At 35.7% G+C, this 16,968-nt stretch overlaps 1 protein-coding gene across 19 annotated transcripts in view; it reads right to left on the bottom strand.

The window, feature by feature from the left end:
* The window catches only part of MYCBP2 (MYC binding protein 2), a 256,028-nt gene that overhangs the window by 23,491 nt on the left and 215,569 nt on the right, over positions 1-16,968 (bottom strand). For all 19 annotated transcript variants that reach the window (XM_081128620.1, XM_081128638.1, XM_081128623.1 and 16 more), the window contains 11 exons: positions 16,178-16,422; positions 14,144-14,311; positions 12,296-12,453; positions 11,060-11,259; positions 9,796-9,942; positions 8,379-8,539; positions 7,202-7,358; positions 6,810-7,034; positions 4,754-4,819; positions 3,287-3,526; positions 2,899-2,997 (listed from right to left, as the gene is read on the bottom strand). In XM_081128620.1, coding sequence (XP_080984746.1) covers positions 2,899-2,997; positions 3,287-3,526; positions 4,754-4,819; positions 6,810-7,034; positions 7,202-7,358; positions 8,379-8,539; positions 9,796-9,942; positions 11,060-11,259; positions 12,296-12,453; positions 14,144-14,311; positions 16,178-16,422 — 1,866 coding nt within the window. The remainder of the gene's footprint in view (positions 1-2,898; positions 2,998-3,286; positions 3,527-4,753; positions 4,820-6,809; positions 7,035-7,201; positions 7,359-8,378; positions 8,540-9,795; positions 9,943-11,059; positions 11,260-12,295; positions 12,454-14,143; positions 14,312-16,177; positions 16,423-16,968) is intronic.

Below are 16,968 nucleotides of genomic sequence, written 5' to 3'. Positions count from 1 at the left end.
AGGCACAGATGTCTGATCCTAACACCTCTATTCAACACGGTACTGAAGGTCTTGCCATTCCAAAAACACAAAAATTTAAAGCATATAGATTGGAAAGGGAGAAGTAAAGCCAACACTCTTTGTAGACTGCATGATTACCTATGAAGAAAATCTCAAAAGGTTCTACAAAAAAGCTTCAAGAACTAATAAGTACATTTAAGATTACAGGACGTAATTCAATACACAAAAGTCAACTGTATTTTTATATGCTAGAAAAGAACAACCGGAAAGCAAAATAAAAAAATATCATTTACAATAGAATAAAAACATGAAATGTTTAGGGAACAATTTAATAATATGTGTACAAAATCTCTAACTGAACTTCAAAACACTGCTAACAGAAATTGAAGATTTAAATAAATGGAGAGCCTATATCATGTTTGTGGATATAAATGCTCAGTATTATTAAGATGTGAATTCTCCTCATATTGATTTATCAATTTGGTACAATTCCAATCAGTATTCAAAAGTATCCTTTTTTGGGAGGGACTGATAAACTAATTTTAAGCTTTATATGGATATGCAAAGGACCTAGAAAACAACACTGAAAGAGAACCAGGTTGGAATATGATTCCATGATTTTTTATACAGTTGCACAGTAATCAAGACAGTCTGATATTGGTGTAAAATTACACACACACACACACACACACACACACACACGGTGTCCCCCAAAAATGTATAGGTGCTTTTTTCTGATAGCTCAATTGATATTTCTTTCTTTTCAGATTTAACTCAGTGGAGTTAATATTTATTCAGAGTGTGTATACATTTTTTGGGGACACCATATACATCTATTTACCAATGAAATAAAACAAAGAATCCAAAAAAAGAACTAGACATTTATGGTGAATTAATTATTGATAAAGAATAGTCTTTTCAATAAATAATGGTGGAATCACTGGGTATCTATATGTAAAAAAAGTGAACCTCAACCCTTACCCCACAATGTACAGAAAAATTAATTTAAAATATATATAGCTCTAAACAAAAGAACTAAAACTCTGTTTATAGAAGAAAACACGGCAAAATCTTTGGACCTTACGTTTTAGATAAGACACAAACTTGAGTCATTTAGAAAAAAATAAACTGTATCTCATCAAATAGAACTTCTGTTCTCTGAAAGATAAGCCTCAGAGTAGGAGAAAATATCTGAACACACATATTTGGTAGAGGACCGATAGCCTGAATATCCTGAATATATAAATAAATTTTATAACCCAATAATAACACAAATAACCCAATATAAAAATATGGGTAAAAGATTCAAACAGATACTACACTAAAGTGGCTGACAGGGTCTAGCAGGAGATGAGAGGACTGATTGCAAATGAGCCTGAGGGAAAGTTTGGGAGTGATGTGCAGTAAAACTTGATTGTAGTGATGATTTCACTGCTGTATATACACTGGTCAAAATTCATAAAATGATATAGTTTAAGAGGATGAATTTTCCGTATGTAAACTTTACTTAAAATAAAACTGACTTAAAAAGGATTCTCTTAACAATTATGCTATCAACTACTGGCATAATCTTTCCTATTCAATAGTAACAACTCAATATATACTCCCTACAGGCCAGTCTCTCCAATTAGCTCTTGGACCCATCTTCTCTTTTAATCTAACTTTTATCCATTCTCTTTCGTGTCTAACCCATGTCCAATATTCCCCCAAGCAGCCTTCTCTGATCACTACAGGGCACAATAATCTATCTCAATGTACTCTGAAATCCTATCACACATGTAATTTTTTCCCACATATTTAATAAATTAATTATATACTATATAGTATCCTTGTTGATTTATTGGGGGTGGCACAGAGGCTTAACATCTAAGGATAGAATGCAAGCTTTTTGTGGCCTTGGTACTAATTCTCAGGTTTTTAAGTATAGAATTGCCATTTGCTAAAATTCAATTGGTTTAATGAGTAGTTACACAGTCTTGTAGTCTTTCAAATGATATCTGCAAAAGATGCTGAAAGAAATTACCAGAGTTTATGAAATCTTATTTTTTACAGACCTCAAGTAGAAAATGTGGATGATTTAGGTACTATTGCAGCAGAAGGCACAGTGCTAGATTAGGTAAATCCTTGAAATTATCTTTCAAAGGGCTGCCAAGGTGGTTATTTGTAACATCTAAAGACACAAGAATACTGAGACTGGTCAGAGCTGACTTCTCTTTTTGGAAATGTGTGAGGTTTTCCTCTTAGGTGCAATGCTTTAGTTTAGACCAAATTAAGTAAAGCAACTGCACTTTTGAAGAAATTTCAAAAACAGTGTAAAGAACAGGTTATTCTAATAAAAACTTACTGAACACATGGGTGTTTATGCCATGGTGGATACAAAGACAAACCAGACATGTGCCTGGTCTTTAAGAAACTATGATTCAGTAGAAGAGAGACAAAACATGTATACAAATAAAGGTAAGAGAAAAGCCAAGAGACACATAGAGGTTACTATGAAGTCTAGCAGAGGTAAAACTACTTTTTGTTTGGGGAAATCATTAAGGAAGTTCATGGAGAAGACTATTTTTAGGCTGGACTGTGAAGACAGATAAAATGGAGAAAGAAGATAACTGATGGTACAAAGCATAGTAAATGACGAAGTTAATATTATAAATGATAACATTTGAATACAACAGCCTAAAGTATAGGGTAAATTTTGTTGCTACTTAAAATACTAGCTTGATCACACATGAAGAATGAATATTTCCTTCATCTTCTTTCTAAAGTAAAAAATATTAACTACACATAAACTAATATCACATATCCATTAAAATACATAGCAATACATGTATTAATTATTTCACTGAACAAAAGAAAATGAAAAAGGGAAATAAATATTTTTAGAATACAAATAAATACATTGTATACTTTTTCCTCTCCTTCAGGTGATGACAATAGTGCTTTTTCCTCTTGTTCAGGTGTAGGTTCAGCATCTCCAGAGATGAGCTTTCCAAATACCTGATGAAGAAATTAATGGCAGGAATTACCACTGTGAAAAGCAGAGGACTGACTCATCAGCTGATTCTGCAGGCTTTATAATATTACCATGTTATTCCTATCTACACCACTACTTTTCAGAATTATTAATGTAAAATGAAACAGGAGTTTAGGGCTATGAGAATAAAAAATGGGCCACATTTATGGTCAGCAATCTCTAGGAAGTTCTACAAAATATTTTGTTAATCCTTTTGATATTACTATTGAAATAATACATCCATGCTCTGGAATACACAGTAAGGACACTCACTTGAGATGTGATAAGTCTGAAGACGCGCAGAGTCTCAGCTTCACAGTTCCTCTGCTGGGCCACACTGGCTGAAATCTGCCCAGCAATTTTCGTGCTTTCGCCATCCTTCCAGCCCAAGACCTTTACTTGTCGAACTCTCAGTGTATTTTCTGGGCCCTTTAATTCAATTTTGATGATGTGGTTATCCCCTCCGGGAAGTTCACTTGTTACCCAACCAATGTGCCTGGAGTCCAGATCAACCTAGAAGAGCAGAAAAGGGACAGAAACCTGATACAGCTGTATCACAATTTTATCACTGTCCTACACTTAGCACTAATACCAGCAAGTGCAAATAACACATAATTGAACTGAGAGTAAAGTTTACTACGTAATTTCACACTAAAGATCTTATGTAAACTTTGTGAGGACAATGAATACTATAGTAGCTATTGAAGCAGCTATAGTAGCTATAGTAGCAGATGAAGAAAGTGAAGTTAACACAGGTAGAAGGATTCTAAGTGATGGAGCTGAGAATTAAAATGCCAGGCACAAGTTATAGAAGTGAAACCATTACAAAAAATTTATAGGACTGTACTTTATATACACCGACTATATTTCATTGAGAATATAATTTTTTTCCAAAGATTAAATTTCAATGCACTATGAAATGGTTTTTGACACTATTCACTTGATAAAGTGAAAATTATTCCTATGGCATTTGATGTCCAAGAAATGATTTGAGATATCTATGTTATTTATATAGACATCCAATTGATACCATTTTAATTGATGTCAATTTCCTAAAAAGAGCATTATGCATAAACAAATACTATCTCAATGAATAAGATTATTTCCCCAAATTCTCTAACAATTTAAACAAAATTGTTTGCTTAACCCCAAGTCTCCATTCTTTCAGTGTGATTAAAAAAACACACCAAGTTAATATGGTCAATGTTCATGGGACAAAGTAGCTATAGAATAGCTCTGATAAAGTTTCATTAATACAAGTGAGTGAGTTTATACAGAATCTCAGATACGCACCCAGATAAAACCTAACCTGTTTCTAGAGTTGGTTTGTAAACTGATTTGCAACCTGGATGTAGCTGCAGTATTATAAGTAACAGATTTTCAGGCTAGAGGACAACCACCTATATTTTAACCTGAAGTGTAGGTGAATTCAGGTGTTAATCTTGAATTGAATCTAAGATTTATTTTAAGGCATCCTGAATCTTTGTAGGGGAGCAGGAGGCAGGGTGGAGGACTATAATCACTCATAACTAGAGAACATGTAGGGCAATAATGGGTACAATATTTAGTACAACGATGCTTATAACTGTTCTTGTATCTGGAACACTTGTCAATTTTAGTGTTTTAAAGAGATGATTTCCTATAATACTTTGGTAGCATGCCAAAATTGGAACAACAGTGGAGACTGAGAAGAAATGTCTCCCTAGATAGCAAAACATTTAATGACAAAATTTTAATTACCTGCTTTATTCTGCACAAATCTTCTACTGCTTTGCCAGTTAAGAAGGTCATTGAGGTAACTTTATTCTAAAATAGACAATTCAAAGTAGTTATTATGCCATATTCCTGTTCCAGAACTTCCAATGACTTCTTACAGCCTACCAACATCACGTCAACTTTTCTGTCTTGAATGGTCCTTCCTAACTGACCTTACTCCATTTGTCAAACCCACTACAATTTCTATAATTCCAGTAATTTCTTACTCTCACATACTCCACCTTAAATCTCACATCTCAACCTTTCTCCATGGGCTCTGAGAGAATTGCTTGGCATTCCCCCTTTTCACTCAAAGTCTAAACATTTTAATTCTATCATGAAGTATTTCATAATTCTGCTTGTCACTCATATCCCACTTTCATTGCTATATTTTTATTGTTCTGTAAGTAAAAAGAAGGTAGTTATCTTAACTAGCAAATACTTGTGAGTGTCAAAATGTACCCAGACAGCCTTATGGACTTGGAGAAGGGTATATGAGAATGATAGGTTTATCCCCTAGAGATCCTTGCCAAACTAGGGAAGGAACATTAACACACAAAATACATATCAGTCAGAAGTTCAACACTCTTAACCAGTGAAAAGAGTCATGCTGGCACTACAGCCATAGACCTTAATTAAATAAGTTTTATGCAAAGTACATCAAGAAAAAAATTAACATTAATTCCTTGGAGAGCTGCATACTTTAAGTACTATTGGCTGATGGAATTCAAATCAACAAATCCTGTTTATAAGGCACTCTTGTGGGCAGGTTGGGGGATACAGAAGAGCGTAAGCCTAGAGGATGTATAATTTAGAAGAAATTTCTTAAAAGAAAAGCAGATGCTAGCTTACCTACTGAAACTTAAAAATGAAGAGTTAAGATTACCTCCTCTAGAAGGCAAACATTTCAAGTTGATTAGAATCATTGTTCTGAGGAAGAGTATGCCCTGGCTTAACATGTACCATGAATCAAAGATAAGTTTGTACTGAGCAGTGAGTTCTAATCAGAAAAATGTCTTGATCTATTACACTTGACCTTCTAGTAAGGTAAGTTCATGATATATCAGCTAAGCCCCTTTTTCTTACTCAGCTCCAGGGAAGAACTGAATCTGCACTGACGGACAGGAATTGGGGGTGGCTAAGAACGGCAAGGAGTACTCTAACTGCAGACTGCACTTCTGCGGTTGGCATATTCTATCCAGGTTCTCTGAGGCCCAACCCACCACTCTGGCTCTTCCTAGAAAAGGAAATATGTAAATGGGATGGGAGCAGCGTGGCAATGATCCACGGAGGTTCCTTAACATTGTGTCTGCTAACATGCCACATCCATTCAGAGGGGAAATCATTCCAAGAAATATCCTTCCTTAGGAATCGGGTTGGAAGTGTGGGGATTTGGCAGTGGTGCTTTTTTCTTCATTCTTAACAGTCAAATAGGGCTCTTTTTCCTTTGTTTAGTGCCTTTTAAAAGAGTGCTTAACACATCTGAAACATGTGGACAGGTTAGGGTTGGGTAAAATGTGAATGGTGATGACTTAGGTTAGTGCAGGAGCTCTCCTCACTCCCTCCAGGGCAGCTACGGGTGAGGTTTAGAAATAGAAAACTAAATTACAGTATAGGTCAAAATGTATAAAGTGCCATCAGAGTAATACAAAAAAGAACTCAGGGAAGGGAAAGAGTAATTTTTTTACAGAGGAGATGCCGGGAGAGACTGCTCTGCTGGGTCGGGAGGTGCAGGGAGGATATGAGAGAGTTTAAGGGGTGAGTTCCAGGCCGAGGAATAGTTTAAACAAGGGCAGGGAGGCAGACAAGTATACAGCAGAGTTTACGCTGCTCAGCTGAAGACACGCTATATGTGTGATGAGCCCTCTCTGGAGGACTGGGGTCCCGCGGTGCCCGGCATGTTTATCTGTTTTTAGACTTAGGGTTTCTCTGGTAAATATGAAACACTGTGTGGTTGGTAAAGTCCATTGTTTTCCTAAGTCAGAAGCGGAAGTGCACGGTTGCTAAGACCCTGAGCCACGGATTAGGCGTCCTCTCTCACCCCCAGGTCGCGGGAGTTGTCCACGTGCACGGACACGTAGCGGGCACTGGCCCCCTTCACGCAGCTGACGGTGATGCTCTTGGTCTTGTTCTTGTCCTCGTCGCCCGACTCCCAGAAGGTCTCCGTGGAGCCGTCCGTCAGGCTGCCGATCATGGCAGGCCGGCTCGACGTCTTCATGTCCACCACGCTGGTCAAGTCCTTCAGGCACATCACTAGGCACGATTCCTGCCAGAAACAAATACAGGCAGTTACAATGCTCAAGGAGAAGTCTCCCGTGGTACTGAAATAGATGTGAGATAAGCAATAAAAGAATGAAATTGTCTACGAGTAACTTTCAGTTTTTCCTTCAACACACTGTTGAATATGAACAGGACGACTGTTAAATGACTGACCTGGCTCATAGCTTCAAAGCCAGACTGTATACTGATGCTAAAACTCTCCTCACTATCTCCATCATCCGACTTTGACAAAATATTGTTAATGTGATGGAAGACGTTGCTCTGATGGAGGAACTGGTGATCCGATTGCTTGAATTTCAGACTCCAGCATCTAAAAAAGGCATAAACAATATATTAAATAATTCTTTTCCAGGAATTCCTAAGATATTCTAATATTTTGAGAAATCTTAATGATCTAGGTAAAAATAGAAATTTAAAAATTTTAGGCTTTTTAAAAAAAATAAAAGTAATTTCTAAGAAAAAAATATGGGGAAAGATCTAAGGAAAGTTCACTCATTTTAAACATACAACAATTGGATACATGAAGATGAAGGCTACAGAAGTAAAAAAGGTAACAAATCGGTTTTGTAAACAAAGTGTTATCTGAACTATGACAGCCTCTCAAACTGATTAGTCTTACAATTCTATACTAATTCATCAGAGTGTAACACATTTTGCACTTCAAACATCTTATGAGGAGAAAACAAAATCTCCCCTCTGTTGGTCTTACCCATCAGGGATGTGAATAGCCAAAATCAATCCAACAACCTCTTTCTTATAAAAATCAATTGAGGATTTATTATATGCTAGTCTCTAGTATATGTGGATCAAATAACAAGGTTCACAATGTAAATGTTAAAATCTCAGCAGGTTTGGACTTAAAAGGAGGTGATGCTCCTCAAGAGAGTTTTAAGATTAGTTGTATATTACTGGGCTCCATTTTGCTTACAATTCTTTTCAATTCAAAATCCTATTTTGATTTCTATTTTTGAGATTTCATTCTCCCTCTTTCATTTTGTGACATTCAAGATTCTATTCTTAGGCAGCACTCAGACAAGTGATTGGGGTTAGGAGAGAGGGAAGAGAGAGGGAAAAGTGAGGAAGACTGTTATAGACTGATAATTTAAAGCACTAAGAAATATGCTGTCCATGTTTCACAGACCAGCAAACAGGTGTAAGCTAAGAAGAGGGACAACTCTAAATTATGACAGGAATGAGGGAGGCACCATTCATGTAATGTAGGGATTCTTTGTATCTTACTATTTAAAAGGGCCTTCCAAGCATTTTGTACTTTGAATACCTCATAAAATTTCTTCTCCAATGTACCTAGAATACTTAGATATAAAATTACCTGAGGGCCATTTGCTGTAATGAACTGCCACTGGGGAGAGACATCATAAGATCGGAGATTGTTTGAAGTAAGCGGTGAAATGTGTGTGGTAAAGGATGAGCGGCTTCCCCCGCAATCACTATATCTGAGAGTGGATGTTCACATACTCTTGTATCTTTCTCCTAAGACAGAGATTGAAAGCAAGTTAATTAGTTTGTGTATTGGAGGGAATTTTCCCCAGAAAAAATCTTATGTATATTTAAAAGTACTATGTTACTTTCAAGATACTCATGTAACAGAAATGTAAACAACAAAACCAAACCATACCTAAAATATACATTAAGATTAACTAATTATGTTTATATTATTTTAAGGAAAAAGTGGTAAGGTCACTCATAAATAAAATCATCAAACAAATGAATACCACCTAAAAGTATCTATTCTAGTATATTCACAAATCTTTTAGCAAGGTGAATGTATATGTGTATGCAGAAATGAGCCATTCCTCTCTTTGAGCCTCACCTGGATTGCTGTGCCAAAGACCTGTGAGCCTAGAGCAGTTTTTTAATCCAGTGAATTTTGGGGTGGGTGGTATGCAGGAACAGCAAGCTGTTATAGGTATGCTATAATCTCACATTGTAACTGTGAATTTTTTCCTATTTTTCCTTGCAGTTCTGTCAATTTTTACTTATTTTTTAAAGGCTTTATTATTGGGTACATACATGCTCAAAATTAATCTTTCATCATTTTTTAGAGAGCCTCTTTATTCCTTTTAATAATTTTTCCTGAAGTCTATTTTTTTCTGATGTTATCCTTTTCGTAGTTTACTTTTAATCTTCCTGTATCATTGTTTTAGATGTGATACTTATAACAAACATCTAGCTCTTGTATTTTTTCCATCCATTATGACAGTTTTTGTCATTTAAATGGGGGAGTTGTTCCTCTAATTTTATTCCAGATATGGACAAGGAAGCCCGGAGGTAGCCGGGGCTAGAACCCAGGCTTCCAGTGTCCTAGTTCAATACTTTTCCATTATGCTGGCTGTCTCCATAAAATCCAAGTCTCTTCTAGCCAAACAAACATTGAAATTTTATGTCCCTACACAGTGTCAATGCTGATATCTTAGAGCATTGTTGTAAAGGAGACTGATCTATGTAATAATGTTGCCCTGTTTATCTAACATTGTATAGTAACAGTAATCTTCAAGTTGATTAAGGACAACCATGTTTAGTGAAAAATTAGAATTGACGGACAGCATTTTTGCTAAAGAGAGAACCATCACTAAGTGTAGTTAATGTGTTGCTCCCAGCATTGACGTTTTATTATTGCCTTTAGGTTATACAATGTGTGCATGACCTCATACAAATGACTGCACCACCTGAAGGTGTTTCCGCTCTTCTACACAAAGAGGACAGTTAACAGCCGCATGCTCCCTCACCTGTTCTGCACTCTCCTTGGGCTTACTTTCCTCATCCTCCTCTTCCTCGGGTTCCACCGGGGCAGGCGTCAGTGATGCCACAAAATGCCACAGAATGTCGTGGAGAGAGGTTGTTTGGATGACATTGCATAGGAGCCAGTTGAAAGCCTGAATAAATAATGCTTAAGTGAGTCCAAGATAAAGATAAAATAGACGAGTAAAAAACTCAGGGCTTTTCTTACTCAGAAGCAAAGTACCTCCAGGCTAAGTGTTTCAAGGAAAGAGAGCAGGAAGTCTGACATTCATCTCACTGAGAGCACACTGAACTTGAAATAGTCACTAATTTTGACAATTAAAAAATAATAATAGGGAAAATAATACTGATAAAATGCAATACTGAAATACCTTTTCAAACCACATTTTATTTAAAAAATTGGTCTTATATTAATTTACTCAAGCACATTTCCCCCCCACAACTTGTATTTAGGATCAACCTAGAATGTTTCTCAAGCTCTAAACAAGCTACTATTTATTTAAATATATTTGTATTGTCCCCATCAATAAAGTGGTAGGTCATCATATCCGTAATAAAGAAAAAAAATTTACTTATATAAGTCTATGATATTCAGCAATCCTATCATCTCTAGAGAACAGAGACTCAGATAAATTATAATTGTTAAATTTATAACTCAAAAGTGTAATTATCTCCTTTGCATCATCATTCTAACTAAAATGATAATGTGATGACAAAAAGCTATTTTAAAAAGATATGCCCTGGCCCGCGTTGCTCAGTGGTTAGAGCATTGGCTGGTGCACTGAAGGGTCGCAGGTCCGATTCCTGGTCAAAGGCACCTGCCTGGGTTGTGGGTTCTCTGTCCCTGCCCCACATCAGGGCGCATGTGGGAGGCAACCAGTTGATGTGTGTCTCTCACATCGATGTCTCTCTCCCTTACCCCCAAGGTCCCTCCCTTCCACTCTCTGAAAAGCAATGGAAAAAATATCCTCAGGTGAGGATTAACAACAGCAACAAAAATAATATAAGGATTCAAATAATAAAGCAATATAAAAATAAATTTTGTTAGAATGCTTAAATATGGAACTTTAAATTCATTTCTATTCATAAACTTAAGAGTTTAATTTTCATGTGAGCACTTGATATTTTCAGTTGGCTAATGTCTCTTAATTTGTTGCAATTTCTGTGTGGTAGAAAGGTGACATCATTAAATAAAATCATCACATGATTTGTATGATCAATGAATCAATAACCCCACTGATGTAGTCATACCTCCATAGCAAAAACTCGACAAGCAGATTTCCTTAGGGCCTGTTTCATTGCTATTTCAAGACCTTCTAGATCATGATGCTGTATAACAAAAGCTAAAACTGGCCATTGGAAATTTCGTTCTCCTTTGGAAAGAGAGCTGTGGGCTGAGATTAACCGGGAAAGCTCAGGAGATGGATGTCTCAAGAGAGAAGATCCAACTTCTATTAAAAAAAAAAAAAAAGTGTTAATTTTCACAGGTAATAAATAAGAGTAATATATTTAAGATGATATTTAAAAATAATAGTATTTAGCTTATTCACTTTAGAGGAGCTTTTCTTTTGTACTTGAAACAAATCAATGACTTAAATTTTTACTGAGGCTCAGAAAGATTAAATCTTACTTTCCTAAAGTCATACAATTACTGAGTTGTAGAGGTGGGTTTTGAATCCAGGGCTGAATCTAAAGTTCATGTTTTCTAAAACACTAAACACTAAGTGATTTATTTTCTCTCTAAATGAAACTTGTATCTCATCCCCATCATTTTCTAAAGGACTGTTTTGTAGCAAAAATGCCTCAATAAAAGCTCAAAAATATTTGTTAAATGAACATAGAAACCACTGGGGGATGCTCAATAATATTTTCCTTGAAGTTCTTCAATAAGATACAAAGTCATCTACCTATAAATATTAGGCCATGCTTTTCTTTTACTAGTGATCTACCTGATAAATCATCACCATATTATCTTTTTCTTGGGTTTCTTTCTTTACTCTTGGTACAGAATCAATTAGCTCCAATTTGGGGCTGTTGATATCAATTGGTCCAAATTACCTAACTTTTTTACTGATTAAGAGTTACTCAAAGCCCCCAATTTATTATCTATTCAGAGTGGTACTAGCTGTAAGAGTTATAAGCTTCTATTGGAAGTGAGAAGATAATTGTGAAAGTATGTAACTGGAACTGCTGGTTCACTGAAACTTAGTGGAAAGGATAATGGTAGCAACATTTGGCTTAGATGCCTAACAAGTAAGATTTCAAATGTCAATCTATTCTTGAATAATCACTGGATGATCTCTGGGTGTCTCTTCAAACTGAGATGCAAAATTTAGAGAGGTGCACTTACAGCCCTGTCACATAGAAGAAATGTCTACTATAATTTAAAATTAATCCACTCCTTTCCCTTCAAAAATTAGATATTAAAAATATCTGCAAATAAAACCATTTGGATCATTCAGTCTTCCTTTTTATCTTCATACTTACCAGTGTCTCCACTGTTAACTCTTCTTCTAGGAATGGCTTTAACTCGTGCAGGTAAAATGGAGTGCTGTTTATCATATTCAGAAGCAACGACTGAGTATGATCTTTGGAAGACAGTTCTCTTTGCGAGATCAGTATCAGTTATAGGACTAGTTTCCAAGCTGCAGATAAAACAAGATGATTGATAAAAACTTAGAAAAAGGAAATGAAGTGAAACTATATTTAGTTTATAATAGTGTAGTCAAATATGTGAACCTGTATTTCATGTGAAAAAACACAAATTCAAAGCCAACTTAATATTCTCTCTTTAAATCAATATGACTTTTCCAAATACAGTAACATTTTGACTGATTTTAGAACTGTATCTCAAACTTGGTTTTCTTAAATCTACTTTGCATTTTAAATAGAAAAAAAAAAGGCATCAAATGTTCTAAGTTCCTTTCAGAATCAAGACACTGATGAAAGTCATGTGCCATATATTCATAAAAGTACTGAAAAGAAAGAAAATGGGGATGTACATACAGAAACCTAATAAATAGAAAGTGAAACGATTCCATTTTCTCTGGTACCTGAGTGTTCTATTAGATTTCTCATTCTTGGAAAGTGCTGCCTGAAGCCTTTTCTAGAACCTGACCAAAGTGCAATGACAGGGAGCAAACTGATTTTCAGCACTGGAGTTATATTTTATTATACTTACATTCCATATGAGAACTTGGTGATTTTCATTGAGGTTTAAGTAAATTAATTTTTTTATTTATCATAGCAACATTAAAAAAACACTTGAAAAGTTATTAAGATGGTTATATAATTTCCTTTTTGGGGGCATTTTATTAAAAAGAGAAGTAGCTTCCCTTCCTTTTTCTCTAAGACAAACTTACCAACAGTTCTTTTCATGTAATCTTTTTTCTGTTACCCCATTCCAAACAGTGATATTTTTGCTCACTTTGAGTTCTAGAATTGTTTCTTTTCCCTCATTAAAGCCATGTTTGAATCCTATGTCCTTCAGTGAAGCTTATATATTTTCTAGTCAGTGACTAACTCCTTGGCCATTTTCTTAAGTCATTGCCTCTCTAAGTGTATGTACATTCTTGTTTGAATAGACTATAAATGTTGTACATACTGACTGGGGTTAATGTGCCTGGATGTCGGGTTGCGCTGTTTGGTTCCTGAATGACCAGGGTATAGGGATATGTTAATTTAATTTTTCCTACAGAATATTTTTTATCTATATTTTGTCATAATCATTGCTAACATAATCCAATTCCACATAGCTAGCTGAAATATTTGACTAAATTTATCAGCTTCTCACTTGACACTGTTAGATTACCTGTATGTTTTTATCACGTCATTCCTCTTCTAAAAATTTTCAGTGGTACCTAGTTTCCTCTGCATTATATTTACATGCTCCTAATAAGTTTCCAAGAAGCTCTTTACTCCCATACTACTATACCTAATTGGGGGGGGGGGGTGGGTAGGGGAGAATTGTAAGTAATATTCCAAGAAATTCAAGATACAGTTTCAGTGCTTCCTCTGTCATGAAACCTTTTCTAAACACTGCCTCAAGTGCCCTTTCTCTAGTCTGACTTACTACAGCACTAAATGATATCATATAATAAAATGTTTTACTATTACTTTATTAGTGTTTTTTTTCCCCAACTAGTCTGTTTCCACTATCAAGGACCTTGTACAAAAAGTAAGGCTTTTTCTTACTGCTCTAATAGTTAGCAGAGCTGACTCAATGTCCTTCCTGAGATGGAAGGATATACAAAAGAACTTCTAGAGCATTCTTTTCTAGCTGTCTTTCTCCCACCAAACACTGGATATTCAATAGAGAGGAAAGAACTCAAATACCTTGGTGGCATAGACTTCATATTGCTCTCTGGCTCTTCAAATACATTAGGACTTGCATCAGGAGTTACTGATATGTATGGGGCAGGTACAGATGTTGAACGTAGGTATCTCATTTCATCCTGGAATAGGTTGTCATCTTGATAGCCCACAAAATTTTCATGATGATGCCTGCATTAAATCAAACCCAATAACTTAAAGTATGAAGGCAATACAGATACTTTCCATTTTTAATCTCTTTTGTTAAAGTAAAAGCAGCATGTGTAAATCTATATTGATGAAGTATTAAAATAACCATAGATGTAAGGTGAAGGACATAAAAGTCTAAGTTTTACACATAGTTACTACCACATTTCAAATCCATAAAAGTCCAAGTCTTACACATAGTTATTATCACATTTCAAATCCAGAATTGAATTTTCTTTCCTTCTGAGAAATTTTTTCTTCTGGTGTTTTGGTGAAGGATCCCACCAATTACCTAGGGGCCTAAGTTAAAATATCTCAGTGCTGTTGCAGGCTTAGTTCCCAGCCGCGACCCATCATTCAGGCCTATGAGTACTAGGTTTCCTCTCACAACCATTCTCTCTTCTCATTCCTTATCATCACTGCCTTGGTTTAGGCTCATGTTTCTTGCATAGACTACTGAAATATAGCAGTCACCTATTTGGTAGGAGTCAAATTAGGGAAAGATTAGATATATAAAATGTTCTATGGGTTGAGGGAGTACCCACTCCCCAGAGAGCTAAAATTTTAAAATCCATAATTATGGTATACTAGCATTACATGTCTTACAATTTCATTCTTTCCTTTTCAAACTGGAACAAAAATTCAACCTAAGTCTACTAAGTGGTCTGACTGAAGCTAAAGATTTGCTGCATTTGGGATACCTGATGATTTCCACCTTAGTCTCAAATGTATTTAGTCTCACATTCTCATTTTTGTTTCCCATTCATTTTATTGAAGTAGTAAGTACAAAAGTAAAAGAAACAACAACAACAACAAACCCTGACATAACTCTGCTATACAAAGAGGACAACATTGTCAAAATGGAATTGTTGGCTGGCAAGTTATGTCAACAGGGAATTTCTAAAATCTTCATTTGTCACCTAATGAAAGAAATCTAAACTTGGTAATATGAAAGGCTGTTTTAGAATGTCAGTGTTTAATGTACACTGTACCACCAAAGTCTCATACAGCATACTACTAACAGGCTTCCCTCCATCTTCAATAATGCCCTTTCATCCAGTTTCCACATTAGCAGCTGAGTGATCTATCTGCAAGCCAGTTCATGTATTTCCCTGTTTAAGATTCTTCCACTGTTTCCTCTGTGGGGCAAAATCCAACTTTAGCATGGGCTACAGGCCCCACATTACCTGGTCTTGGGTAGCCACTTCTAGTGAAATTTCAGGTATTTCTCCCAGTAGCCAATGTTTTAACAAGCCTGTGAGTCAGATTCAGAAACTATCTTTTATGCTCTAAGAGCATCCTGTACATCTATTATAGTACTGATCACATAACATTTTAAATATTTCATTCACATGTCTGTAAATTCCCACCAGCGTGTGCGCACATGGAAGCCAGAATTTTACTGTATTCATCTTGGTGTCTTCAAGGTCTAGTACGAAGCTGGTCCCCAGTTGGTATTCACTTAAATGCTAACAGAATGAATAATTGAAAAAAAACTGAAAGAATTCTTTAGGAAATAGTGCCTTTCTACTTAGCATTTCCTGCTTTAATAGAATGAAGTCAGTCTATTAAAGAGTAAAAGATAGCTAAAGTCTTACTTTCTATGATATATTTTGTATGAATAATAATACAAATTGACATAGTATTTACAGGTTTAAAAAAAATACCTAGTACCTTAAAGTGTGTACCCTACCAGTCATACGTTGGTCAAGGCAACTCAGAAAATGAATTCCTGGAGTCTCCACTGTACACAATGTGTAACATATAGCATGGGTATTCAGAGCATGACATCAGTTAATTAACAACAGCCGTTAACCCTATGAGATTAAATGAAACAACCAAGTATATTACCTAGCTAATGTCTGTAGGTAGAGACAAGGCATTTTAACAGGAAGATCCTCAGAAATGCCCTCTTTCACGCTGGGCAGCTGAGACTGGAATGGCTTTGCAGGATGGTAACACAGAATGCTTGGTTCCGCCGCACTGCTCAGAGACAGCAGGAAGAGTGCATTTGCTTTAATCACCTGGTGAGCTTCCATAGTGGGCAAGGCACGAGGAGTCTTGACTTGCATTGGCTTCCTCCTGGATTGTTTGACCTGGCAAAAAAAACAACTTGTAGTGATCTTTTCCTGTTTATATTCAAATTCTTAATTTCTTAACCTACATATTTTGAATCTCTAATAAAAGTTATTAAACACTTGTAGAATCATTTTAAAATAGTAACAGTGATCACCAAAAACAAAATTTACTTCATGCTTCTCCTGAACTGATTGAAATTATTTTATATTGAACATACTATATGTCTTTTATGTCCTTGGGGAAATTAAAAAAGCTAACTAGTAAAATCTAAATGGAATTATTTTTTAAAAAGAGTCAATCTCTGTGTGTGTATACATTCAGCACAAATTTTTAGTCAGGTGTAGCGCTAGTGTGAATGATCTTGAGTTTCCATGAGTTCTACAACACAATTAAGGATTAGAAGAGAGAGGAGATAAAGAGTACAAAAAGAAAAGGAAGAAGAAAAAGGGAGAGTTGAGAGAGAGAGGAAGGTGAAGAGAAAAGCCATGTCTATGTGTAGAGTAGCAGTCAACTAATAATGAAGAATTACACAACAAACATTTGTCAATGAGGCATATGTGCCA

The sequence above is a fragment of the Miniopterus schreibersii genome (genome assembly GCF_964146895.1).
Source record: "Miniopterus schreibersii genome assembly, chromosome: 2".
Lineage (NCBI taxonomy): Eukaryota > Metazoa > Chordata > Mammalia > Chiroptera > Miniopteridae > Miniopterus > Miniopterus schreibersii.
This window is presented reverse-complemented; position numbering and strand designations above follow the sequence as displayed.